The sequence below is a fragment of the Xiphias gladius genome, chromosome 15 (genome assembly GCF_016859285.1).
Source record: "Xiphias gladius isolate SHS-SW01 ecotype Sanya breed wild chromosome 15, ASM1685928v1, whole genome shotgun sequence".
In the NCBI taxonomy this organism is placed as follows: domain Eukaryota; kingdom Metazoa; phylum Chordata; class Actinopteri; order Istiophoriformes; family Xiphiidae; genus Xiphias; species Xiphias gladius.
The window spans coordinates 274,517-301,796 of record NC_053414.1 but is presented as its reverse complement, the minus strand read 5'-3'; the positions used below and the strand labels follow the sequence as shown (position 1 = coordinate 301,796).

The 27,280-nt window shown below is 42.3% G+C and overlaps 3 protein-coding genes across 3 annotated transcripts; 1 reads left to right on the top strand and 2 right to left on the bottom strand.

The window, feature by feature from the left end:
- Positions 1-1,158: 1,158 nt before the first annotated feature.
- LOC120800197 (cytolytic toxin-alpha-like) lies at positions 1,159-4,507 on the bottom strand. Its single transcript, XM_040146105.1, has 2 exons — positions 4,432-4,507; positions 1,159-3,326 (listed from the first exon to the last, which is right to left on the bottom strand). Exons 1-2 carry the CDS (start codon positions 4,505-4,507, stop codon positions 1,159-1,161), a joined length of 2,244 nt encoding a protein of 747 aa, XP_040002039.1.
- Positions 4,508-16,093: 11,586 nt separating this feature from the next.
- LOC120799774 lies at positions 16,094-18,468 on the bottom strand (the record flags this gene model as incomplete). Its single annotated transcript, XM_040145128.1, has 2 exons — positions 18,367-18,468; positions 16,094-18,054 (listed from the first exon to the last, which is right to left on the bottom strand). A coding segment is annotated over exon 2 (1,812 nt), but the record flags the coding sequence as incomplete, so codon positions are not given.
- A 103-nt stretch (positions 18,469-18,571) lies between these two features.
- Positions 18,572-23,810, top strand: LOC120800188 (neoverrucotoxin subunit beta-like). The gene is made up of 4 exons (XM_040146089.1): positions 18,572-18,608; positions 20,409-20,521; positions 22,315-23,185; positions 23,789-23,810. Exons 2-4 carry the CDS (start codon positions 20,422-20,424, stop codon positions 23,808-23,810), a joined length of 993 nt encoding a protein of 330 aa, XP_040002023.1. The 5' UTR covers positions 18,572-18,608; positions 20,409-20,421.
- The last annotated feature ends 3,470 nt before the right edge of the window (positions 23,811-27,280 follow it).

The window sequence follows — 27,280 nt, the reverse complement described above, 5'->3', positions numbered from 1 at the left end:
CTGGTAGCTTGTGCTCATTTAAGCCTTTTTTTTTTTTTTTTAATCGATTCATTTACTGATACATCAAGAAGACAGCAGTAGGTCAAGCTGACAATGAATTTTAGTGCCCTCTGCTGGACCACACGCTGAACTACTTTAAAAACTCTTGCTCTAAATTTTAAAGGCACCATTAGAATATTTACTTTTTATTACCATGTTCAAACGAATGCAACAGGCCTGCTGGACAGCGAGAAGATCTAACTGAAACTATAAAAATTTTGAGACGCCAAACATTTCCCCAGAAGAAATTATACTTCTGGGTTAGACAGTAAATATTTGGCCTCCATCTTCTTGGCAGATTACAAAAATGAAGTTTATGTCATATGTATGAAAACCTCTGCTGCATATATTTGATATTTACCACAGTTTCAGGATTTGTTTAAATACGTGGCAATGTATTTACTGCTAAGACTGTATGACTAAGGCATAGACACCAACCATGTCTGTATTAGGTTTTGAAGTAGATGTCGACAGTGAAACGACGTATGGTGACGCTGAAATTTGTTTATTATCATTTAATGAGCGGTAGCCATCATATTACCTCACAGGACGATAAAATGTTAGTTGATACACATCAGTATAGGGACTCAGTAAAATTATTCTGATTGTATTCAATCAGAATAACCCTGAGTAAAATACGTGAAGAATGCAAACAATATATTTAAACCCTTAAAACAAAGAAAAACTGAAAAAAAGTTATTATCATCCTATCCAGGCTCAGGTGTAAACATTTGTCACCACACACTCCTGTTTTCGTAAAAAGCACATTCAAATAACTCCTGCTGAAACACATTTGTACAAGAGAAAACCAACAGCAGTTTCAGTCTTTATCGCGTACACATTTATTCTTGAGCACAGTAATTGTAATCGAAGTCTCGCTCTCTCAGTATTGAGACTGTCTCAGTACATCACTCGCTGTCCTGTTTCTCCTTTTTTATTATCTGTGTCAGAAGCCATCTCCTCTTTGTCTTGGTGGACGCTGTTTAGGACTTCTTATGGTCTTGATTTTGCCTTAGTTCTGACAAAAAGAGTCATGATCACTATGGACTCTAGAGTAGTTTCTCTCCTCGGTCTACTTTAGCCATGATCTCTGCTTTTTCTCACGTGGATTTCAGGTACTTAAGTCGTTTCCTTGAGCCTGATTTTGCCAAATTTATACCTCCGGCATCCATCTCTGTCCATATCTTTTTCTTCCAGTGGCAACTGGTAAAGTGAGGGGGATTCAGAATGCAAATTCATGCTAATATGTTTCAGGAATTCTGCAAGGCGAGCAAATTCACATTTTGTTGTGCAGACATCAACAGTGATGCTTTCCTTGCTTCCGCCAGCCACACCACAATCACATCTGACCCTGACAACATATTCTGTCTCTGACTGAAGCCCTGAAATCACCACCTTTTCAGCTCTTGACATTGTTTGTTTCCATTGGAGATCTTTGTTTTTCAACCCTTTGTCTCTTTGGGCGTACTCCACCATGTAGCTCAAAACCTGGACATCGCGTCCAAGCTCAGCAGGTTTCTGCCAGCTAGCTGATATCTCACTTGAGTTTGGTTCAACTTGAAATTTTCCAGGAGGGCTGCAAGGCAATGTTTTACTGGAACCACTGACTTCATTGGCTGGCCCAACACCTACTGAGGTCACTGCTCTGCATCTGAACACATACTCTGTGTTAGGACTCAGATCGCTCACTGTGACTTCTTCAGCCTTTGATGCTGTCTTTTCTTGCCATCCATCCTCTCCACTGACGCAGTACTCAACGGAGTAGGAGGTGACATCCTTTGCTCCAAATCTGGGTGGAGAAATCTTCAGTGTCACACTGTTGTGGTTTATGTCACTGACTGTCACAGTTTCAGGCTTTGAAGGAGGCTCAAAGTTCTCACTGACAGAAAAGCAGTCTTTATAAAGGTAAATGCTTGAACCTTTCTGTGTCTCATTTGTCAGACCCACTGTCAGGAACTTAATGTTCTTGTTTTCCTTGTTGGCCTCTGCAAAATCACTGAAGAGCTTTGCTTTATGCCTCATTGTATCAGGTACTTCATTTGAAAGGTACCATTGTTCCTTCTCTACATCATAGATATGTAGATCTTGAGGGTCGTCTGGTTTGGTTGTTCCTTTTAAGCAGTTTGATAAAGCTGAGAGGTACGGTTCAGCACTTCCCAGTGAAGTGAAAACAAAACACACAACACACTCTGCACTGAGAGTTTCCCCATGAAGACCATTCTGAGAAGGGATGATCTTTGTGTTTTTCATCAAATTGGTGAAAGATTTTAAAATGTAGATTTCTCTCTCTTTACAGTCCATCCACTCGTTCAGCTTTTTGCTGTTGAAAGGAGAAGAATGTCTCTTCATCAGGATCTCTGCGAGCACAGCCTCCTCTTCACCTCCTCCCCGGATTGATGGAAGTTTCTTTGATAAGGTTCGTTGGAATTCTAGCTTGAACTCGGAGCACATTTCTTTAAAACTTTTAATTTTTTTGCCAATCTGTGGGAACTGCTGTGCAGTTGTTGTTCTCATTGCATCGTTGCACCTCATTTCTAGTTCAATTAAATCCTCCAGGACTCTCTGTGATTCCTGAACTAATCTTATACTTATCTGACGAACGAGTTGAGCAGCAGAAGAATCCAAACTTGCCAATGGCAACAGCCAGACTTTTACCGGTACAGCGTTTTCTCCATTGGATCCCAACAATTTTGGCAGGCTTTGATAGACTTGTATGGCATCCTGAAAGGATGTTGGAGGTTTCTGAAGGGAAAAGTCTCCATGAAATTTGCAGCAGAATTTCTCAACATTTCCTCTGTCCTTGTCTTCCAGTTTCAGGGAACCTTCACCCTCTATAGAAAGGCACGGGATCTTCTTGATCATCACGCTCAAGTTGCCCTGAATGTCTTGATGATCTTCCTTTTCTGACACCTCACGATCAAACACAAAGAAGGCTTGCGCCCCATAAAGAACAGCTGTGACTACATGTGTTGCTAATCCTTTATCAAAAACATACGGATGCTTCACATTGCCTCTTCCAAGATGATTCATTGACAGTTCCTGGAACTTTGTGGTAGTCTTGTACGTCAGTGTTACTCTGGCCTGATTCTTGGATTTCTTGTGGTATTTGGCTGATCCTTCCACCTCTACCGGTCCACTCAAGAAGCTTGCTTTCAGAGAGGCTTCAACATTTAGTGCTGAAGATTTATCCTCAATTGATTCAGATGCAACTATCTCAAAATCCTTCCCCTTCAGTGATCTTTCTCGTATATGTGTTATCAGGTCATCATGGTTCCAGAATGTCATTCCTGCAAAAGAAAAAGCAAAAATCCAGTTCAGCTTCCAGAATCAACCAGAAAGTTTTGGTTTTTTTTAATCAAGATGCTCATATAAATTAAATTTAAAGTGAAAGTCTCAGCACCCTCCACATGAAATTTGAAAATAACATGTTTAAAACCTTAGAAACTCAAATGTGGAATTAATTGCTCAGACATGCAATTCCTTTGAGAATGTGTATGATAGTAAAGAATGCTCTTCTTGCTTACCAGACAAAACAGGTGGATAAATTTTATTAAATATATTATTATTTTAAATGAATAAACTCCCCAAGTAATCTGTTATTGTTGTTATACATTTTTTTCATAAGCTACTAAAACTGCAGGGTTACAGTAAGAAAATGTTAAAAGGTTCGGGAAAAATCTCTCGAAAGTCAGATGCAGGGCTTATAAAATATATGATTTGCATTCCTGAAATGAGTCCCAAATACTGGGGTACAAATTTTGAAATAATGGGGGGGGGGTTGTCAATCATTGATGGAGTACAGCAACAGAACTATCGGGGACTTAACAGGTTAAATGCTGACCCACTGCAGAGGCGACTTAGTTTACCAGTATATGTTCTATGTATTGACTACAGTATGGGAGCTGTTCCTCACATTGGAGTATGGATGGAGTACAATAAAAACAAATGTTTACTCACTTTGCTCATGCAGTTATTACGTAAGGTTACCCCAACAGAAAATCTGGTGTCCATCTGACAAAAACTGCTTTTATTAAATGTTGCTCAGTTGTTTCTCCCTATTGTCATGTCTTTTTGTCTTCACTGCACTGTAGGGGACCAGTCACTATTATATTGGTGGAATTATACAACAAAATTAAACAGTAAATGGTGGGCAAGTGTCACCCCCATCAGTTTTTAAATATAATTTCTGAATGCCTTCAGCCGTGATCTCTCTCAAATGTCTGTCTGGTGCAGTAGGAAACAGCTACTTGTGAGTGATCAGAACAATAACAACTGAAAGACTTTCAGGGCTTGTCAGCTGGAGCAAAACTGATCAAGGATCTGAAAGCAAAAACACTGTTGTATATGACTTCCACCACTGAAAGTTTGGTTGTCATGCATTCAGAATCTTACCAGGCACCAGTGAGTCTCTGCGGCAGTCATACAGCATCCCGAGGCAGAAAGCCCGGCCAAGCGCTGCCACTTCCATTGTCCCTCCGGATTCAGACATCACTGGTCAGACTGAACTGGACAAAACGGTTATTTGTCTGTGTGATGGCCACACCAGCAGTTTAAAACATTTGGTAATATCATGTCCAGTCACCTTAACATATTCACTTTAATTTGTCCTTTTCGCTCACTTAGGTTTACATTTATTTACAGGCAACTTTCATACAAAACAAGTAATTGTATTTTTTAATCACAATGTATGAAATGACAAAGTGAAAACAGTTTGACCATGTGAATGTTCATGAACCCACAGAGAATTATCAGCTGAATCTGCAGCTCCCCTCAGCCTCATGGAGCTTTACAGTGAGTCTCAGCTCATTGTTGAAGTCATACGCTAGAAGCTCGTACTACAGCGCCATACACACCACCTCAGCATCTGGAGGTCAGGCTCCTCTCCTGTGGAACCAGCTCCCAGTTTCAGTTCGGGAGGCAGACACCCTCTCCACGTTTAAGAGTAGGCTTAAAACTTTCCTCTGTGACAAAGCTGATAGTAGGGGCTGGCTCATGTGAGCCCTGAACCATCCATTACTTATGCTGCTACAGGCCGAGGCTGCTGCGGCAACCCCCGTGATGCACCGAGCACCACTTCTCTCTTATCTCTTCCCATGCATTTACTGTTAGGTGTGTAGGTATTTGGACATTGACACAATTTTTGTAATTTTGCCTCTGTACGCCACCACATGGATTTGAAAGGAAGCCATCAAGATGTGATTGAAGTGTAGACTTTCAGCTTTGATCCAAGGGCTTCAACAAAAATATCCAATTAACCCTTTAGGAGTCACAGCCATATCATACGTAGTCCCTCATTTTCAGAGGCTCAAACGTAATTGGACAAACCAATATAATTATAAATATAATGATTATTTTTAATACTTGGATGAAAATCCTTTGAGATGCTTTTCCAGGCCTTTACTGCAGCCGCCTTCGGTTGCTGCTTGTCTGTGGGTATTTCTGCCCTCAGTTTTGTCTTCAGGAAGTGAAAAGCATTGTCAATTTGATGTTAGGTGACTGACTTGGCCATTGAGGAATATTCCATTTCTTTGCCTTGAGAAGCTCCTGTGTTCCCATCTCAGTATGTTGTTGGTCATTATCCATCTGTACGGTGAAGCCCCGTCCAATCAGTTTTTCAACATTTGGCTGAATCTGAGCAAATAGTTTAGAACCTATACACTTCAGAATTCATCCTGCTACTTCCATCAGCCGCCACATCATCAATAAACACCAGTGACCCAGTTCCACTGGCAGCCAGACATGCCCATGCCATAACACTGCCTCCACCATGTTTGACAGATGATGTGGTGGCTTTGGATCATGAGCAAGTGATCCAAGTTCTTCTTGGTTTCATCTGTATAAAAGGATCTTGTTCCAGAACTGGGCAGTGTTTTTTCGATGTTTTCTAGCAAAGTCTAATCTGGCCTTTCTGTTCTCTGGTACCAGTGGTTAGCACCTTGTGGTAAACCCTCAGTATTTACATTCATGAAGGCGTCTCTTGATTGTAGACTTTACCAATGATAAACCTGCCTCCCCCAGAGTGTTCTTGACCTGGTTAGATGTTGTGGAGGGTTTTTTCTTCACCAAAGACAGAATTCTGTGATCATCCACTTTAGTTGTCTTCTGTGGTTTTTCAGGCCTCTTGGTGTTGCTGAGCTCACCAGTGAATTCCTTCTTTTTAAGAATCGACTACACTGTTGATTTGATCACTACTAAAGTTTCTGCCATGTGTGTGATAGGTTCTGTCTTCTCAGCCTATTGATGGCCTCCTTCATTTGCATCGACACCTCTTTGGACCGCATAATGAGAATTTCCCATGAACAGCTACCAGATGCAAATTCAACACTTGTATTCAACTCCAGAGCTTTTATCGGCTTCATTTGTCATCAAATAATGATAGAACAGGCAGAACCTGGCCATGAAACTGATCAGTCGACTGTCCAATTACTTTCGAGCCTCTGAAAATGAGGGACTATGTAATAAAATTGCTGTAATTCCTCAACAGTTAATGTGATATTTTTGTTAAACCCCTTGGTTCGAAGCTGAAAGTCTACACTTCATTTCAAATTGATTGTGGTAGTGTACAGAGACTAACTTATAAAATTGTGTCACTGTCCAAACACTTACGTACCTAACTGTACATCACACTACAGCACGTCATTGATGTTGTGTTTTCTCTCTCCCATAGTTGGTGCTTTTCCTCTCTGCCCTCATTCTGCAGGTCTCTCTGTATCCGGAGCTGCCACTACTACTCAACACTCATCATCATCATTATTAATTTCATCGTCATCATTATTATTGTCATTAATTTGTGCGGCTATCATTGCTGCTGTTATTATTAATAACATTATTACACCTATACTATTATAGGTTTATAAAGTTGTTCCTGATCTCTCCCTCTCTCCTCCCTCTTTCTCCTCTCTCCTCCATTTCTCTCCTCTCAACCCAACTGGTCGAGGCAGATGACCGCCCACCCTGACACTGGTTCTGTCGTAGGTTTCTTCCTGTTAAAAGGGCATTTTTTCCTCTCCACTGTCACCAGTGTGTGTTATGATTTGGTGCCATATCAATAGAACTGAATCAAAACTGGATTGAGTTGGAGAAATCCAACACTTAAATACGCATCGTAACTAGTTACTGTTGCAAAGCTATTATTGGATAATCGATGTTTGGGGGAGATGTTTAGTGAACGTGAAGTGATGTGAAAGCAGGCGCACTCTGATCTTACACCAAACTAATTATTTTGTGTATTCAAACAAAACAGCTGGGAAAGATAACTAGTTTTCTCGTGCCAGTAATTATTTCTGCCATATGTAAGAGAGGGGTGGTGGTCATACATCTCATACAGGCATTGATACTTTCTGACTCTTTTTTCGTTAATCAGTACGATCAATATATTGTATCACTTTTTTGCAGATGATACACAATAATTTATGGTCAATCCTATGAATTCTTTTAGTGTGGTTTCCCCAAAGAATTGCTGCGATGATATTAAATGTTGTTTCTTCAGTTTAATGATACATAGCCTATTTAAGTTACAACAATATACAGTATTTCTCTGGGACACAGTTCTCACTTTCTATACCTTTACTGATAAATAAAACGTAGCTATAGCTGAGTATACCATCACAAAACGTACAGAAGTCACTAAATGAACAATATACAAACAACCGAATAAAATACATTTACATATGTGTACGTGTGAATTCACAAAACGATGGTTGCACACGGTGCAGTAAACCCAGTACAAGGGTTTACTCAGTCTTGCTTTTGTTAGTCGTGAAGCATCTGTACAGATCAAAGCATTTCTGTCTGCTGTTGACCTGAAAAATTATTCATACCCTTATTTAATCCCATCTGGATAACTGTAACCACGTCCTGCACTTAGAAGAAACGCAATAAACTGTCTGCAATTAGTCCAAAATGCATCTGATCGGCTATTAACTGGAACAAGAAGAAGAGATCACATTCTAAATCTAGACTTGCAACCAAAGGTGACCGTGCATTTACTGTCATGAAACCTGAACTGTGGAACACACACAAACACCTTTTTAACAGGCTTTTGACTAACTAATACGATTTTATGTTATGATTAGAAAAGGCTTTGAGGAATTGAGGACAAATTAAACAGGTTGCCTGACAAAATCAGTAGAATTTTAAACATTTGTCATATTGTGAGCGACATAAATATATGAAACTAAAGGCCTCAGATTGTTGTCAGACTCATGGAACCCGGGGTGAGCGAGAGACCTGAACTAAACATGCTGTGTGACGTGAAAAGGACAGGCAAGATACACTCATTTTTAAATTCACCGTGAAATACACTTTGGGATTTAAGATTTTTTCAGATGTGAGATGTGAATTAACCTTTATAAAACTGCTTGGATAGAAAAAACATGCTCAACTCACTGCAGAACTTCCTTCAGAATCGCAGTGATCCAGCGATAGTTGTCTGTACATCCATGGCTACGCTGCAAACAGGAGCTGATAAGTATAGGCTCAGATAAAAAAAACGGGTCTCACGTTGTAGCCCACAGCTGACTCATTGCATCCATGGCAATGTTATACTTCCTTTTAATCACAGAGCCCCTAAATTACTGGAACTGTATTATACCACAAGTAAAACTAAACAGTAACAAATCAAACCTTAAAAAGGAGCATGTCAGCCGATTGACACTGACGGGATCATTTTGCCGGCTAAGGTCGTGTTACCCTGATTCAGGTTGGAGATCAGGGCCCTGTAGCCTGCTTAGCTGGAAGTAACCCCTTGCTCTGTCATTAGCTTAGTATGTTCACGCGCTAACATCTGCTAATTCAGTCTGGACCAAAGTGATGGACCGACCAACACTGTCATCCCTTGAATCACACTGCTAGCATTGCTAAAAATGATCAGCAGAACAACACCTTTATAGATAGATAACAGCTGACTGAACAGGATTGACTGTTTCTCAAGGCCCAAGACCTGAACCTAGAACTCCATTGTCGTTATTCTTTTGCAACCAAACTTAGCAAACAGGTTTTAAATCTCCCCCACTGCTCAGGCCACAGAGGCTCTATCAAAACATTGAAGTGGTGGTGGAATAACCAACACTTCAATGTTTTGGTCAATAACCTCTGAACTGCTCACCCAAAAAACTAAATTCTTCTTCAGGATTCCTTGAATCGTTTTTTTTTTTTTTTTTTTTTTCAATTTTCAAAAACTTTGAAATTTTGTCCAAGTTTTAAACCCACAAATTTGATCCCCTTTTCACCAAATTTGCCAAATATCACCAGGGGCAGGGGCAGAGCCCCCCCACTTAAAAGATGCAAGATGACCATGACGAGATGCAAAGCAACTACAAAGAAAATAACAAAGTTGTGGGTGGGTGGGGGCTTTTACATTGTTTTATATCCAGGAGCCAGTTGTCTCATAATCTGTCCATGGCTGTAGGACGATTTTGAGTTACAAACAACAGCCATTTATTGATACGCTTTCAAATTGGAATTTTTAAACTTGTTTATTTTGCATTTATTTATTGCACTAAATAAAAATGTCCCTAATAATCATTTACAGTTTATTATTGCAGAGATCCAGGACTTTAAATTTGAGTCTTAACACATTTTTACCTATTTTATAAATGTGCCCCCTCATTCTTTAAAACTGTGCCTCAGTCTGGCCCCCTTCCGTTGGAGGTTTTTCTAAACCCAGCCCTGCATATCAAATCTGGGTAGAAAAAGTCATCAGATAGAATCCTGATTGTACTACACCTCCACCCTGCAGACTCCTGTGGGTGGCCTGTGTTGGAGGCAGCAGAGCGGTGTAAAGAAGGACAGACAGTGAACTCAGCAGCCCGTTTGAACCCTCTAAGATGCAAATGTCGTCCTTCCCAGCGCGGAAACAAACCATTCAAATGACCTATTCTCAGGCAAATGGAGCGTGGCGCCGAAATGAGCTCTTTCATGTGTCCGGGTCACGGAGATGAGCGACACCGCTGACCTGCAGCTCTCTGCAGCCGCCGACACCTTCCCATCAAAGCTGGACCACACAGAGGAGGAAAGGTTTAGTCTCAATACATCAAATCTGCTCGGATCCCAGAGGGAGTTAGACACGACAAACATGTTGGAGGGTGCATGAAGCTGAATTTGCAATCAGACGGGTGATGCAGTAGAACGCAGAACAAGGCGGCAGCGGGAAAATAAAAGTCATTTTAACCCTTGAGCCCTAATAAGCACGTGGGTAACCTGTACACTGCTGTCCTCCAGTGGCTGATCCACCACACTGCATCAAACGCCACCTTCTGCTGCAACCACTGCTGCTGAGCTCACAGAGCAACAGTCTGATTATAAAACTATCACACCCATAAAGCACCATAAAGATAAAAGTGCAATAGGTGTACTATTTGAGAGACAAACAGCCAGAGCTAATGGACGTCTTAAGATTTAAAACAGAGCTGTCCGAAGTGGAACTGGCTCAGACTCCTCTCTAACAGTGTTAAGAACATTGAGGTGAAGTCGAACTTTTCCAGTGAAGACAAAGATGATGGGTTTTTCAGCAGCGTTCAGACCAACGAATCGAGCTGTGATAGAGAAAGTTAGCGCACTTCCTTCACCTGATGTGTGAAACTGGACCACGGCCCAAATCAAATCTCTGAAGAGCCAACTTTAAGACTTTGTGAACGCTGCTCTCCCACGTAAGGCTTGCAGAGATTATAGTGCCAAGAAATTTAAACTCTGTTACATTTTCACCTGGTTTCTCTGCATTTTGAAGAGGCAGTTTCCCACCCACCCCTGTAAACTTTACATCCGACACCATCATCAAAAACGGAAGTGAAGAAACAGGTGAGCTGCCATTTTTATGCTTTGCAGTTTAAATTACAAATCCGGTCGAAAGTCAAGTTTTCTTTTAAGATCCGGTCATGGAGGAAGTATCCAGATTCACAGTTTCAAAATATTCAATTACAAGTAGAAGTCCTGCTTTCAAAATCCTACGTAGCCTATGTAAAAGTACACAGGTGTCATCAGGCTCACGTAGTTCCAGTATCACAGTAAAAGTACTTCCTGTAGTTCCAGTATCACAGTAAAAGTACTTCACTGTGCAGGGACCTGTCTCCTGTGACTGGTCTCTGATTCTCTCTGACATGATCAGATCATTGATCCTGAGTCATTGATGAACTCATGGCATTTGTTGTTACTAAAAGAAGAAAGAAGACAGAAATACAACACAACTGAACACATTTGTTAAACTGCACAACTTGTACGGTGACCTCACAGTACAGCATGTTAGTTCACTGGAAAACATACATTCCTGCATGAGCTCAAAATCAATTTTTCATAAGAAAATCATGAACTCACTCCAGTGTGCAGCCTTCTCGCTCAGACAACTGGACAGCTGCGTCTTTTTGTCCTTTTTTTTCGATTTCATTTTAGGCATTTTTGAATTGTCCGTCAAGAGAGAACATGATAGTAACCCTTTAAGGAGCTCTCGGCCAACAAAAACCCGAATGAACTTTCAAAGCATTCAAAGAGTTACAGCAACGGTGAGTGTTAATTATCAACCAATAAGGTCTATGAAACCTTTTCCTTCATTAGGTTGAACTCAGCTTCATTTGATGGACGGATATCCTGCTGATTTAGAGCCACAGCACACTGCATGCAGCACTGGGCAATATTTCAGTAGTATCCCTGACTGATTGATTGTATAGTGAAAAAATTCTGTCTCTACGGTGAGGTAGTCAACGTTGGCCTGAAAGGCCTTGAAAGAACAAAACTTAACTATGGAGTGCTAAGGTGCACACTGACACATCAGGAAAAGAGAAAACACTAAAGGCAGTAGTACAACTTTAATAGTTCAATTAGAGCTACTTTATTAAACCACAGGTCAATGCAAAAATGTAACTCAATACACATCAATAGTTGATGCGTCAGTAGCCTTTGTTATGACCAGTTGCAGTAAAGTTCAAACCTTTATGCATTTTCCTTTGGTTTATTCTTTTGTGTAATTCAGAAACAAAAACATGCAAAATACAAATAATTTATGGCAACTGCGGGCTACAAAACATTTGAACAGTTACTATGAAATACCATATACCATCAAATTTGCAAGGTAGCCATGACTTTCATATTAGCAGTTATTTACTATGACACAGAGCAACATTATTAACCACACAGAACAGCAGAGGCCTCACAGCTGGAGAGCCGACAGTGAGTTTCAAGACCCTTAAAGCTGTGGAGTTGGTGTTGATTCACTGTGAATTCATCATTTCATCATCAATGACAGCCTCTGCTTTCATTTCCTGGTCTTGGTCGTTGTTGGTATCAGTCTCTGCGTGGTCTTGGTCTGCGTTGGTATCAATCTCTGCCTTGTCTTGGTCTGCGTTGGTGTAAGTCTCTGCCTGGTCTTGGTCTGCGTTGGTATCAGTCTCTGCCTGGTCTTGGTCTGCGTTGGTATCAGTCTCTGCCTGGTCTTGGTCTGCGTTGGTGTCAGTCTCTGCCTGGTCTTGGTCTGCGTTGGTATCAGTCTCTGCCTGGTCTCTGCTCGGTCTAGGTCTGCGTTGGTATCAGTCTCCGGCTGGTCTTGGTCTGTGTTGGTATCAATCTCTGCCTGATCTTGGTCTGCGTTGGTGTCAGTCTCTGCCTGGTCTTGGTCTGCGTTGGTATCAGTCTCTGCCTGGTCTCTGCCTGGTCTTGGTCTGCAGTGGTGTCAGTCTCTGCCTGGTCTTGGTCTGCGTTGGTGTCAGTCTCTGCCTGGTCTTGGTCTATCTGCGTTGGTGTCAGTCTCTGCCTGGTCTTGGTCTGCGTTGGTGTCAGTCTCTGCCTGGTCTTGATCTGCGTTGGTGTCAGTCTCTGCCTGGTCTTGGTCTGCGTTGGTATCAATCTCTGCGTGGTCTTGGTCTGCGTTGGTGTCAGTCTCTGCCTGGTCTTGGTCTGCGTTGGTATCAGTCTCTGCCTGGTCTCTGCCTGGTCTTGGTCTGCAGTGGTGTCAGTCTCTGCCTGGTCTTGGTCTGCGTTGGTGTCAGTCTCTGCCTGGTCTTGATCTGCGTTGGTGTCAGTCTCTGCCTGGTCTTGGTCTGCGTTGGTGTCAGTCTCTGCCTGGTCTTGATCTGCGTTGGTGTCAGTCTCTGCCTGGTCTTGGTCTGCGTTGGTATCAATCTCTGCGTGGTCTTGGTCTGCGTTGGTGTCAGTCTCTGCCTGGTCTTGGTCTGCGTTGGCATCAGTCTCTGCCTGGTCTATGCCTGGTCTTGGTCTGCGTTGGTATCAGTCTCTGCCTGGTCTTGGTCTGCGTTGGTGTCAGTCTCTGCCTGGTCTTGGTCTGCGTTGGTATCAGTCTCTGCCTGGTCTTGGTCTGCGTTGGTATCAATCTCGTCCTGGTCTTGGTCTGCGTTGGTATCAGTCTCTTCCTGGTCTTGGTCTGCTTTGGTATCAGTCTCTGCGTGGTCTTGGTCTGCGTTGGTGTCAGTCTCTGCCTGGTCTTGGTCTGTGTTGGTATCAGTCTCTGCCTGGTCTTGGTCTGCGTTGGTGTCAGTCTCTGCCTGGTCTTGGTCTGCGTTGGTATCAGTCTCTGCTGGTCTTGGTCTGCGTTGGTATCAGTCCCGTCCTGGTCTTGGTCTGCGTTGGTATCAGTCTCTGCCTGGTCTTGGTCTGCTTTGGTATCAGTCTCTGCGTGGTCTTGGTCTGCGTTGGTATCAATCTCTGCCTGGTCTTGGTCTGTGTTGGTATCAGTCTCTGCCTGGTCTTGGTCTGCGTTGGTGTCAGTCTCCCCCTGGTCTTGGTCTGCGTTGGTATCAATCTCTGCCTGGTCTTGGTCTGTGTTGGTATCAGTCTCTGCCTGGTCTTGGTCTGCGTTGGTGTCAGTCTCTGCCTGGTCTTGGTCTGCGTTGGTATCAGTCTCTGCTGGTCTCTGCCTTGTCTTGGTCTGCGTTGGTGTCAGTCTCTGCCTGGTCTTGGTCTGCGTTGGTATCAGTCTCTGCCTGGTCTTGGTCTGCGTTGGTGTCAGTCTCTGCCTGGTCTTGGTCTGCGTTGGTGTCAGTCTCTGCGTGGTCTTGGTTTGCGTTGGTGTCAGTCTCTGCCTGGTCTTGGTCTGCGTTGGTGTCAGTCTCTTCCTGGTCTTGGTCTGCGTTGGTGTCAGTCTCTGCCTGGTCTTGGTTTGCGTTGGTGTCAGTCTCTTCCTGGTCTTGGTCTGCATTTGTATCAGTCTCTGCCTGGTCTTGGTCTGCGTTGGTATCAGTCTCTGCCTGGTCTTGGTCTGCGTTGGTGTCAGTCTCTGCCTGGTCTTGGTCTGCGTTGGTGTCAGTCTCTGCCTGGTCTTGGTCTGCGTTGGCATCAGTCTCTGCCTGGTCTATGTCTGGTCTTGGTCTGCGTTGGTATCAGTCTCTGCCTGGTCTTGGTCTGCGTTGGTGTCAGTCTCTGCCTGGTCTTGGTCTGCGTTGGTATCAGTCTCTGCCTGGTCTTGGTCTGCGTTGGTATCAATCTCGTCATGGTCTTGGTCTGCGTTGGTATCAGTCTCTTCCTGGTCTTGGTCTGCTTTGGTATCAGTCTCTGCCTGGTCTTGGTCTGCGTTGGTATCAGTCTCTGCTGGTCTCTGCCTGGTCTTGGTCTGCGTTGGTATCAGTCTCTGCCTGGTCTTGGTCTGCGTTGGTGTCAGTCTCTGCCTGGTCTTGGTCTGCGTTGGTATCAGTCTCTGCTGGTCTCTGCCTTGTCTTGGTCTGCGTTGGTATCAATCTCGTCCTGGTCTTGGTCTGCGTTGGTATCAGTCTCTGCCTGGTCTTGGTCTGCTTTGGTATCAGTCTCTGCGTGGTCTTGGTCTGCGTTGGTATCAATCTCTGCCTGGTCTTGGTCTGTGTTGGTATCAGTCTCTGCCTGGTCTTGGTCTGCGTTGGTGTCAGTCTCTGCTTGGTCTTGGTCTGCGTTGGTGTCAGTCTCGCCTGGTCTTGGTCTGCGTTGGTGTCAGTCTCTGCCTGGTCTTGGTCTGCGTTGGTATCAGTCTCTGCGTGGTCTTGGTCTGCGTTGGTATCAATCTCTGCCTGGTCTTGGTCTGTGTTGGTATCAGTCTCTGCCTGGTCTTGGTCTGCGTTGGTGTCAGTCTCTGCCTGGTCTTGGTCTGCGTTGGTATCAGTCTCTGCCTGGTCTTGGTCTGCGTTGGTATCAGTCTCTGCTGGTCTCTGCCTTGTCTTGGTCTGCGTTGGTGTCAGTCTCTGCCTGGTCTTGGTCTGCGTTGGTGTCAGTCTCTGCCTGGTCTTGGTCTGCGTTGGTATCAGTCTCTGCCTGGTCTTGGTCTGCGTTGGTGTCAGTCTCTGCCTGGTCTTGGTCTTGGTCTGCGTTGGTGTCAGTCTCTGCCTGGTCTTGGTCTGCGTTGGTGTCAGTCTCTGCCTGGTCTTGGTCTGGTGTCAGTCTCTGCTTGGTCTTGGTCTGCGTTGGTGTCAGTCTCTGCCTGGTCTTGGTCTGCGTTGGTATCAATCTCTGCCTGGTCTTGGTCTGCGTTGGTATCAGTCTCTGCCTGGTCTTGGTCTGCGTTGGTATCAGTCTCTGCCTGGTCTTGGTCTGCGTTGGTATCAGTCTCTGCCTGGTCTTGGTCTGCGTTGGTGTCAGTCTCTTCCTGGTCTTGGTCTGCGTTGGTATCAATCTCTGCCTGGTCTTGGTCTGCGTTGGTGTCAGTCTCTGCCTGGTCTTGGTCTGCGTTGGTGTCAGTCTCTGCTTGGTCTTGGTCTGCGTTGGTGTCAGTCTCTGCCTGGTCTTGGTCTGCGTTGGTGTCAGTCTCTGCCTGGTCTTGGTCTGCGTTGGTGTCAGTCTCTGCTTGGTCTTGGTCTGCGTTGGTGTCAGTCTCTGCCTGGTCTTGGTCTGCGTTGGTATCAATCTCTGCCTGGTCTTGGTCTGCGTTGGTATCAATCTCTGCCTGGTCTTGGTCTGCGTTGGTATCAATCTCTGCCTGGTCTTGGTCTGCGTTGGTATCAGTCTCTGCCTGGTCTTGGTCTGCGTTGGTGTCAGTCTCTTCCTGGTCTTGGTCTGCGTTGGTATCAATCTCTGCCTGGTCTTGGTCTGCGTTGGTGTCAGTCTCTGCCTGGTCTTGGTCTGCGTTGGTGTCAGTCTCTGCTTGGTCTTGGTCTGCGTTGGTGTCAGTCTCTGCCTGGTCTTGGTCTGCGTTGGTGTCAGTCTCTGCCTGGTCTTGGTCTGCGTTGGTATCAGTCTCAGTGTTGTTTTTGCTGGCATGTTGTTGCTGGAGAAGGTTCTCTCCTCTGTCTACTTTGGCCATGTACACTGCTTTTTCTCGCATGGCTATCAGGCACTGAACCCGTTGGTTCCAGCCTGGCTTGGCCTCAGATTTCTCTCCCTCAATGAGCATGTCAATGTACTCTGGAGTGGACAGAGGATTTGGCTTCAGTGCGATCTCTTTAAGTCTGTTTAGACACTTGGCAGACTTCTCCATCAGTGTCACAACCTCAGCCTGAACAAGATCATATTCAGCCCTCAGTTTATCAATCAGTGCCTGCACAGGCATCTTAGCCTCTGTGGCTTTATGGTACTTTTCTTGCAGCTCTTTCACTGTTCTTTTTTCTTTAACTTCCTTGTAGTCCCATTTGTACTTCTGATTATGATGTACACTCCAGATACATTTGCCTGGGCACTGAGTACAGTATCCATCTGGTCCCATTGCACAGCAGCTCTTCTTATCTGCATCATCTGAATAGGCACAATTATCGTGACAGGTAAAATGACACTGCTGGCAGTTGGTGAGGAAAATTCCAGTGCCAGAAATATCAATTTGAAAAGGCTTTTTGATGGTGACGTCGAACTCAAAATTCTCATTTCTGCTGATCTCTGCCTCATGCTCTTTGAGTTGTCCAGCTATCTCTTTTATCTCCTCAAGCTTGGCTAACCCAAGTTTAACATGCTTCTGCAAATTCTCGACTGAATTCTCGAGCCGCTGTCTTTCTCTGAGGACCTCCTTTGTCATTGTCAAGCTTTTGGTGTCTATTGAATTCAAAGCAAGAAAAAACCTCCTCATGCTTTTTGTCCCCATGTTCCAAAACATCTGATCAAAGCCTCCATCTTCGTCATCCCCACCCATGCTGTCTGCTGCAGATGATTTGTTGTGCGCAAACAACGCTGAATTATTGAATTTGAAGTGAACTGGCAGCCCGTCTTTTGCTTTAGGACACGGGACACCTGAAGCATTGATTGCCTCTAGAACTGGTGGACGCTGGCCGTCTGCGAATGTCACCAGAACCCTGATGTTTTCTGCCACATCTTTGCCAAAGATTGAGAGCACTGAATCAAATACATATCTCTGTGTTGGTGTTAGTCGTGCCAAAGAAGCCTGAGCTACGAAACACACAGCGTCAATTTCCCTGACACCAAGCTCAGCAGAGAAGAGATGACGTAGCTGCTCTATGATCATCCTGTCTCTTACTATGCCTCTTGTATCTCCAAAGCCTGGAGTGTCAACTATAGTCAGAGAAAAGGGGATGTCAAAACCCTCCTGGTGGTTGATTTTGTACACAGTGACCTCAGAGGTCTGGCTTTCAGCTTGTGACTTCAACTGACCCTCGTCAACTAACTTAAACCGATATGAGTCCTCCCATATGACACCTAGAATGCTATTAATCATCCCATTGATAAGAGTTGATTTGCCAGCACCAGTTGCTCCGAGAACCATTATGGTGCGATTACTTCTGGTGGACTCTTTCCCAAAACTGAAATGTTTGCACCCATCCACATTGATTTGTTCTTCTCTCAGGGGAATTTTATAAACCTGGAGAGACTCTGTCTGACTCAGCAGTTTGCTTTTTTCTTTAACAGCATCAGCAATCCGTTTAATGTGGACTGCATTATTATGCGGATTGGACATAACTGGCTCTGGTTCTTGAGGAACATTTGATTTTGATCTTGAAAAAATTGACTTAATAAAATTCATTCTGGTGAAAGCAAGTAATTGGTGACTAGAATATTCAAGTATAAATCAGTTGGTATCAGGGCTCTCTAGAAAGGTGGTCAGAGAAGTTGATTGGATGTGAGCGTTGCTTCTGTTATCGTGAAGTGGCCTCTGGTCTGGATCTGCATATACTGAAATATTAAAAAAAAACCAAACAATAATACACACACTTGTAGCAACCAAGACAGTGTACCACTGTTTTACTATTACTTGTAGTAATTGTGCAACAGCTTTTTTGGTTGGTGGATGGTAAAATAAACTTTGTCAAGTTAATTTTTCCGTAGAAAATGCCAGGAGATCCCTGGAGGATTTTTACATTTTAACAGACAGAAAATTCTCCGGGTTGAATCATCTCTCAATCTATTAGAAATACTCAAGTATTAAATTTAAAAAAAAAAAAAAAGAAAGAAAACAGAAGCTGCTGGAGATGAATTACAACAAACCTTTGTTGGCTTTTCTCAGTCCCGTCGTTTGGTTCAGGATCCAGAAGCCGTCGTGATTTCAAACTGCTGCTCAGGATTTAAATCATTACCCCCGAAAATCCTAAAATACAAAAAGACCAAAGTGCCTTTAAAAACATAGCTATGGTTATGGTCGGTCATTCTATTTGAAGACCTCATCTGTTGTTCACGATCACTGAGATCCTGCGTGTGACCGAACGCCCCACAGATCCTCCCCGAAGCAGGTGAACCAGAAGTATACACCTGCAAAAGACCTGCCAAACTGGCAGTCCCATCAGCCTCATCTGTACTTAAGTGTGTTTGTGAACAGCAGATGTTAGCATGCTAACATGCTAAACTATGAGGGTGAACACGAGCAGCTAAACATCAGCATGTTAACATGGTCATGGTGAGCATGCTGACATTAGCCGTGATCTCAAAGCTGCACTGTTAATTTTCATTTATATAAAAACTGAAAGACCTGGATACATTTCTACTTTTCCACATGTTTTTACTACAGAAATTAAAAAGAAAAAGACAAAGGAACACACAAAGGGGGGAAAACAGCTATTTTTTATAATCAACACCCTTTGGTAAAAACTGTAGCAAATGGTCTTGTATTTGTCTTTTTCATATACATACTAACTTTAGCCATTTATCACTAAAGTCCACAGTAACCTTGGAAAGTATTACTAGCACAACAACACATATTGTCATATGACTCGTAGTGTTTTTAGCCTTCTTGTTTTCCACGTACATAAATGATCTTTGCCTTCAAAGCCACAAACATCGGTGGGCTAATAGGTTAGGGAACAAATACTCTTTTGTTGGGAGATGTTATAAAAGTAGAGAAACTAAAACAAATCCTAGAAACCATTAAGGTCCAAAAATATTTTGGGCGGATCTTATACAATTTGACCTATTTAACCCAAATTTCTAGCGTACTATAACCTTTACTTTAGGAAGAACTACTTGGATTTTTGGCTTAAACCGTCACTAATCAATATTTTTACATTAACCTTTGATCAAATCAGTAAGTCATGTGAAAGGTGTTTTGCTAATAGTGACAAACGCAGAGATTCATCACCAACTCTGCAGCACTACTGACTCTTTTATTGTTTCGGTTTTACAATTGCACTGGGATGATAATGTTGCTCTTTATCTGCTGAATGTATAATTAAGCAACCTGTTGCTAACACATTCCCCATAACAACTTTATAAGGTGATTTTGTTTACAGCTCGTTCTGCTGAATTATTACTTGCTGCAACTCGTTACAGTGTAAATGGGTTATTCTAGTTTGTACATTACCAGTTAAACACGATAATTTATCTGTTGTCAGGTGAAAGCATATGATCGTCCAGACTTGAATTCAGTAGAGCAGCACCTGACAGGTGGTACCTATTTCATTTCTGCTCGTTTTTCATCTTTTATTGCCTGTTTTCTGTTATTTTGGCAAACGACAGTCGAGACTATTCATTTTTTATTAACGTCTTGTTGTGTGGTCTTTGTTCTATTTCCCACTACAGAAATTCATCATGTACATTTCCTTTTAAAAAAAACACATTTCTAGTGACACACCAGTGAGAGTTCACTACTATGAATTTGAAGGAAAATCAGTTCACCAGCAGATGAAGCAATCAGCTCAGTCCTATTCAAAATCTTCTGATGTGAATGATTGACTGATCACAAATGTGTTAATTTGCTGTAGATATAAACTGGCCTGTTGCAGAATTACAGGAAACACTAATAGCAAAGTAGAAAAGGCATTAAAACGTTTCACCTTAAATATGTCACTTTTCACAAAGGACAATTGGTCTTTTAGTTTGTCATTGGATTTGCAGGGATTTATTAACCCAACAGGTTAGAGTTCTCAACCCACAAGAGATCAAATAGTCTTGAAATTGGAGAAAATGCGAATCATTTACATCGGTATTATGAGGTTTTCACATTTTATTTTACTCTCAATACCAGTGAAGCTCGGTTTTGTTGCAGCAACTATACAAGGTGACGGATGATGTTTGGACTTACTGTCTGTATTCTCAAGTCTAGACCAAGAAATGGACCCTGAAGCCAGCAGAACAATGGAGGTGGCGGCACTTGGCCGGCCTTTCAGCCTCGGGATGCTGTACGACTGCCGCCAAGACTCACTCATCCCTGGTAAGGATTCGCCTCTTCAGTTACTGAAACAGACAAAACTTTAGAGCAAATATTTCAGATGGGGAATGGGAAGGAGATAAGATTTGAAATCTCTGATTTACCCACACTAGTACTTTTTTTCCAAGAATCAAAAACAAATTACTTTAATGGGAAATTTTTACGTTAACAAAGTGTCCAACCACAACGCCCAGTGAAAACTCTTAACTTGTTGTTATCCCAGATACCAAACATTTCAGTCATCCAGTGTATCATAAAATACAAATTTGTTATGGAAAGGATGCTGACCTTGTTGCCACGGTCGCTAAACGACAGTTGTGTTTACGTTCAGTGTTACAGGTCTAACAAATTTGCTGAGTGTGTTTCCTCCATTAAACATTTGCAAAACAGATTTTTTAAAGTATTTTAAATCCAGCTTTGTTACATCCATGCTTACTAGCTTGCAGTCTTCTTTCCTGCTTTTACTGGCGCATTGCAGCATATCTTGGCATGTTACTGCCACCTGTCGATCAGTGGAATAGTGTGACACCATTGGTGGGGCTGTATATGCAGTTGAAAAAAATGTTTTATCGTCAAAATCAGTAAACAGTTATGTTGAGCGACAACACAAATACAACAAAAAATATCGTGTGATACAAGATAATGTAATATATTATTACTGTTCTTGTTGATTAGAATTGGCTGGTAAACAAGGGCTGTCCTTTATAGACAAAAGCAAATTATGATATATGTATTGGTTGGGTATTGAGTTTCACTGGCATTTATTTATCCTGTTCTCCACTGGTCTAAGCATCTCTCTAATGTTAACAGTTCTGCCCAGGTTTTTTTGAAATGTGATGGTCAGACATTAGCTCAGGGTGTTAGCGTTAATTCTAAAAAGGCACCGTGTCTCAGCGTTAAACTTTTGAGACAAACTACCGGTATCGTATCTGCTATGAAAATCTGACGTGTTTCCAATGCACCGACTGTGAGCGTATTACGCGATTTTAGGCGGAATGAGTACAACGCTATACGTTAACGGCTCATTAGCCGTCTTCCACTGACAAGCAATTAGTTAGCTTCGTGGCTAACAGATTGAGCAAGAGATTAATTGCAAGCATCTGTTTTATAGCAGCTCTCAGCGTTATACTGACGAGGGAGAAAATGACAGGGCCCTCGTTCATTTACTTACTAGAACTTACTTGATGACTGTTTTACAAATAAACGTAAAATCAAGTTTGTCAACAGGCTGTGGCCTACACCACTCAACTACTTTTCTCCCGCATCCGTTCTGCTTTGCAACGGTCAGGTGAGCTGCGATATGTTGGTGGGTGAGTGGAGTTGCAGTGACACTGATAATAAAATAGCTCGAGCACCTGCAATATCTTTGGCTTTCCATTACTTTAATTTCTCTAGTGTCTTGGGTTCCTACAGTTAGCGAGTCCTGTCAATTTTCTGCAGTGACAGTGTTAGGTAAGAGAAAATGGGAGCACTTTATGGATGGACATGAAACTCTCCTGTAACTCTTGCTCTCTAATAAAAAGTCAAAAGGTACAAACTTGTGTACATCAAACTGCAAGAAGACAACTACAGCTACCAAGGTTTGGTTTGGCGTTGGCCCTGTTTTTTCTGCAACAGATTACCAACATGTTGTAAGGGAGGGTCAGAAGAAGCAAGTTTTCAATACTTATTCAAAAAAAAGGTGGATGAGTTTTCTCACTTTTAGTCTCAGCATTTCTCTGTGTCTAAAAGACTTTGCCAAGCCGTACTGTCATACGATAAGAGGCGGTTTAACTTCTTCTCTTCCTTTTTGGCAGGAATGACACTATGGGACCGTGATGACCTGGAAAAAGATACCAGAGAAAGAACAAAACCTAACAGTGACTTTGAGATAGTTGCATCTGAATCAATTGAGGATAAATCTTCAGCACTAAATGTTGAAGCCTCTCTGAAAGCAAGCTTCTTGAGTGGACTGGTAGAGGTGGAAGGATCTGCCAAATACCACAAGAAATCCAAGAATCAGGCCAGAGTAACACTAACGTACAAGACTACCACAAAGTTCCAGGAACTGTCAATGAATCATCTTGGAAGAGGCAATGTGAAGCATCCGTATGTTTTTGATAAAGGATTAGCAACACATGTAGTCACAGCTGTTCTTTATGGGGCGCAAGCCTTCTTTGTGTTTGATCGTGAGGTGTCAGAAAAGGAAGATCATCAAGACATTCAGGGCAACTTGAGCGTGATGATCAAGAAGATCCCGTGCCTTTCTATAGAGGGTGAAGGTTCCCTGAAACTGGAAGACAAGGACAGAGCAAATGTTGAGAAATTCTCCTGCAAATTTCATGGAGACTTTTCCCTTCAGAAACCTCCAACATCCTTTCAGGATGCCATACAAGTCTATCAAAGCCTGGCAAAATTGTTGGGATCCAATGGAGAAAACGCTGTACCGGTAAAAGTCTGGCCGTTGCCATTGGCAAGTTTGGATTCTTCTGCTGCTCAACTCGTTCGTCAGATAAGTATAAGATTAGTTCAGGAATCACAGAGAGTCCTGGAGGATTTAATTGAACTAGAAATGAGGTTCAACTATGCAATGAGAACAACAACTGCACAGCAGTTCCCACAGATTGGCAAAAAAATTAAAAGTTTTAAAGAAATGTGCTCCGAGTTCAAGCTAAATTCCAACGAACAGTATATACATACATATATATATATATATATATATATATATATGTATATATATATATATAGTTAAAATCTTAATCTGAAAGGTAACTAGTAACTAAAGTTGTCAAATAAATGTAGTGGAATAAAAAGTGAGTGTCCTCACACGTGTAGTTAGACAAACGTGTGTGTGTCTGTGTCTGTGTGTCTATATATAAAGGGGGGGGCTTCAAGATGCTTCGGTAGCCTGTTAACACACCAGCTGTTGCTAGGCAAGCCCCTGGTTGTCGGGGCGATGTATAGGCCCCTGATGGTCTGGAGAGTCAGGAGGAGTGTGTGTGTGTGTGTGTGTGTGTGTGTTTGTTTGGTGGGTCCTCCTTCTGCATTTGAGCGTGTTTGTTTTTGGTTTTTAAATTGAAGTTAACGGCTTTTAATCTTTTGTTTTGTTTTGAAGTAATTTTTTTTAGCTCAGGTGCGTTTCCATAGCGCTGCAGAAACGTTCCTCGCCGACATCCAGGGCCTCCATTCTAGTCACACTGACTCAAGTATGGCGGAAAAACACTGAGAGAGGAAGTAACAAAATGTGAAGAACCTCTCGGTGTAAACCTGAAGATCCTGACATTATCCCAGCTGTCTGATCATCAAGGACTGACATCATATTTATATACGCTGTATGAATGATTCACACTCCTGCTTAACATCCATGAACAATCTGTTCTTACTTTATTCTCTTTTTTAATTATTTCATTTAGTCTATTTAGTTGTTATATATACTGTAATATAGCCTTTAACTCTATCCATCCATCCATCTATCTATCTATCTATCTATCTATCTATCTATCCATCCATCCATCCATCCATCCATCCATCCTCTATGTATAACTACTTTACAAATTCAGAGTTTACATACAGTAACATACTGTACGATGAGCGTTAAACACGACTTGTTGTCATAAATTAAAGTACAAAAGTATAATTTACAGTTTGTAGATCAAAGTTTCAGAATATTTACATTATAGTGAGGATTAAATAATAATAATAGTTGCTGTGCTTATTCTGCTCATCATGTTGCTGTGGTCATTAAGTTACTTTTGCAGGGCTGAATTTGAAAACTCTTGACGGAAATTCGATTCCTTTATTTTCTACTTTCTTATTTCTCTTGTCCTGGTTAGGGCTCTGCTTTTGTGTTTGTTTGGCTTTTGAGGAAACAATAAGGAATAATATGACAAAAACCAGGTCATCTATTGAAATCGCATACAATCAGTACTGTACCTTAAAAAAAACAATTGAAATATAATTCAAAGGAGCTCTGCCTCAAGTAACTATAGAAGCACGTTGATGCAACAGTAATAAAGATCCAGTAACACACTATGTCATTCACAGCAGTCATTTTTCTGCAGAACGAATACTTTTACTTTAAGTACATTAGCCCAGTCAGGCCACACTGCCTCCAGTAGACCTTTGACCTGAGCTACCTGCTTTTAAACAAGGCTAGCAGTTTCCCCCTGTTTCCAGTCTTTGTGCTAAGCTAGGCTAAACACAGCTCTTTTCTGGAGAGGAAACCGACCTTCCTCTGCAACGCTCGGCTCTTGAGGAGACAGATATCCAGAGAGTTTCGCTACGAGTCGTGGGTGTGGCGGCATCTTACCTGTTGACCCCTTCAGTCCCTGCAGGAGCCTGGTGGGTCGAGTCAGCGGACGTCAGGTAGGGTTCTGGTCCACTGGTCTGGCTTGCTGCAAATTGGCATCAGCTGAAAGAAAAAACAAATTCATATCAATGAAATTTAAAGACCTGTTTTAAATGAAGTTGTTGTAGTTTTTCCTTCCACGGCTGCACTTGAGAAAGATGCGTTTGTTTTCCACTCCTATGAGTCTATTTTCAAAAGTACAGGCTCATTTCTTGACTTGTCTTACATGGTAAGAAAAAGGTCATTAACACCATTTTCCCCCAAACTTCAGTTTAGTTCCCCAGCGCTGTACCTGTACCATGGAAAGTGTCAGGTTAAAGGGTTGGTGCTTTAACAGAGCAGAAATTTAGATGTTTACGTAGCCCTTCCAGTTTGAACGATACTACCATCTTTTTGGAAAGCACAGTATTGTCTCCCCAGGTATCTGGATGACAGGGTGACGAATCCAGTTTTATTTTGATGACAGTGTGACATGAGGCTCAAACCGGCAGCAGGGGGGAAACAACGTGCTACTCAGAGTGCAGACACATGGGGGCAGTGCAGCACCGGGGGAGGGTTGGTGTTCGTCAGACGGTTCAGTTTGTAGACAGGAAGGTGTCTCACAGTCTGCAGACAAAGACAGCAACCAGAAGGTGAACTGCACCTTTCAACAGCCCACATACACACTTCTGATTGGTTCCAATGTGTTCTTGCGATTCTGAAAGTGTATGTAACGTGTTCTGTGTCTCATCCTTGTCTTTCTTTGTATATTATTTCATTCTTGTCATTTTTGTGAAATCTTCATGGAATGTTTTGTCATTCTGCACTAATGAAAAGTAATAATAAATAAGTTTATTTATATACAATTCATGCAAATGTCAGGCTCAGGTTAGTTCCAACATAAGTGCTGCACTTCTGTCTCGATTTTTCTTGTCTAATTATTCTGTCTTTTCGCCTCACTTGCTGCTGTTGCATGTTTATTTATCCCATAAAGCTCAGACTCTTTACATCACTGATTTAGTAAAAGTAGCAGTAATCACTAATTCTGACTTTTAACCTGTTTTACAAACAATTGTAATTAATAATTATGTGAGTACAGGTGACTACCTAGTTTGTTACGTTGATCTGAATCCTCCCCTTTCAAAAGATATCATTTATTTGATTATGTAGCTGGGTAAATTCAACTTACATTAATCATGTTTTTTTCAGTTTGAATCATCTCATTTTAAGGATTCCTATAAAGCAGTAACCACCAAAAATGGTCAGAAACTTTTCAGTTTCTGAAAAGCATGAAAATCGTTTTCCAAATCTTAAGTAAAGCATGTCGTGTCTCAGTGTTTATGAAGACATTTAAGAAAAAATTATCAGCATTTCTCGCTCAAGGATCATAAATTATAACATCGACTGTTGACTCTATTAGTCATAGTAGTATTAGCAACAGTCATGAAAACCATTCATGTATTATACCTGTTCATCCTGTTCAGGTAGGCAGGGAGTGGAGCCTTTCCCATCCAGTCCAGCAGTAACAGTAACAGTACCTGCATGAGCACCACCAGTATGTGCTGCTACTATTACTAATGCTATTACTGAGTAGTAGTAGTAGTAGTAGCATCAGTAGCAGAAGTAGTAGTAGTAGTAGTAGCAGTAGCAGCAGTAGCACTAGTAGTAGTAGTAGCAGTAGTAGTAGTAGCAGTAGCAGTAGTAGTAGTAGCAGTAGTAGTAGTAGCAGTAGCAGTAGTAGTAGTAGCAGTAGACGTAGCAGTAGCAGTAGTAGCAACAGTAGTAGTAGTAGTAGTAGTAGCAGTAAACGTAGCAGTAGCAATAGTAGCAACAGTAGTAGTAGTAGTAGTAGTAGCAGCAGCAGTAGCAGTAGTAGTAGTAGTAGTAGTAGTAGCATCAGTAGCAGAAGTAGTAGTAGTAGTAGTAGTAGCAATAGCAGCAGTAGTAGTAGTAGTAGTAGTAGCATCAGTAGCAGTAGTAGTAGTAGTAGTAGTAGCAATAGAAGCAGTAGCAGTAGTAGCAGCAGCAGCAGTAGTAGTAGTAGCAGTAGTAGTAGTAGCAGTAAATGTAGCAGTAGCAATAGTAGCAACAGTAGTAGTAGTAGTAGTAGCAGCAGCAGTAGCAGTGGTAGTGATGGCAGTGGCAGCAGTGGTAGTAGTGATAGTAGTAGTAGTAGCATCAGTGGCAAGTAGTAGTAGTGATAGTAGTAGTAGCAATGGCAGCAGTGGTAGTAGTAAGTAGTAGTAGCAATGGCAGCAGTAGTAGTGTAGTAGTAGTAGTGGTAGTAGTAGTAGTAGCATCAGTAGTGGTAGTGATGATGTAGTAGTAGTAGTAACAATAGTAGTAATGATAGTAGTGGTAGCAGCAGCAGTAGTAGTGGTAGTAGCAGTGGCCTCAGTGGCAGTAGTAGTAGTAGCAGTAGTAGCAGTAACAGTAGTAGCAGTAGTGGTAGTAGT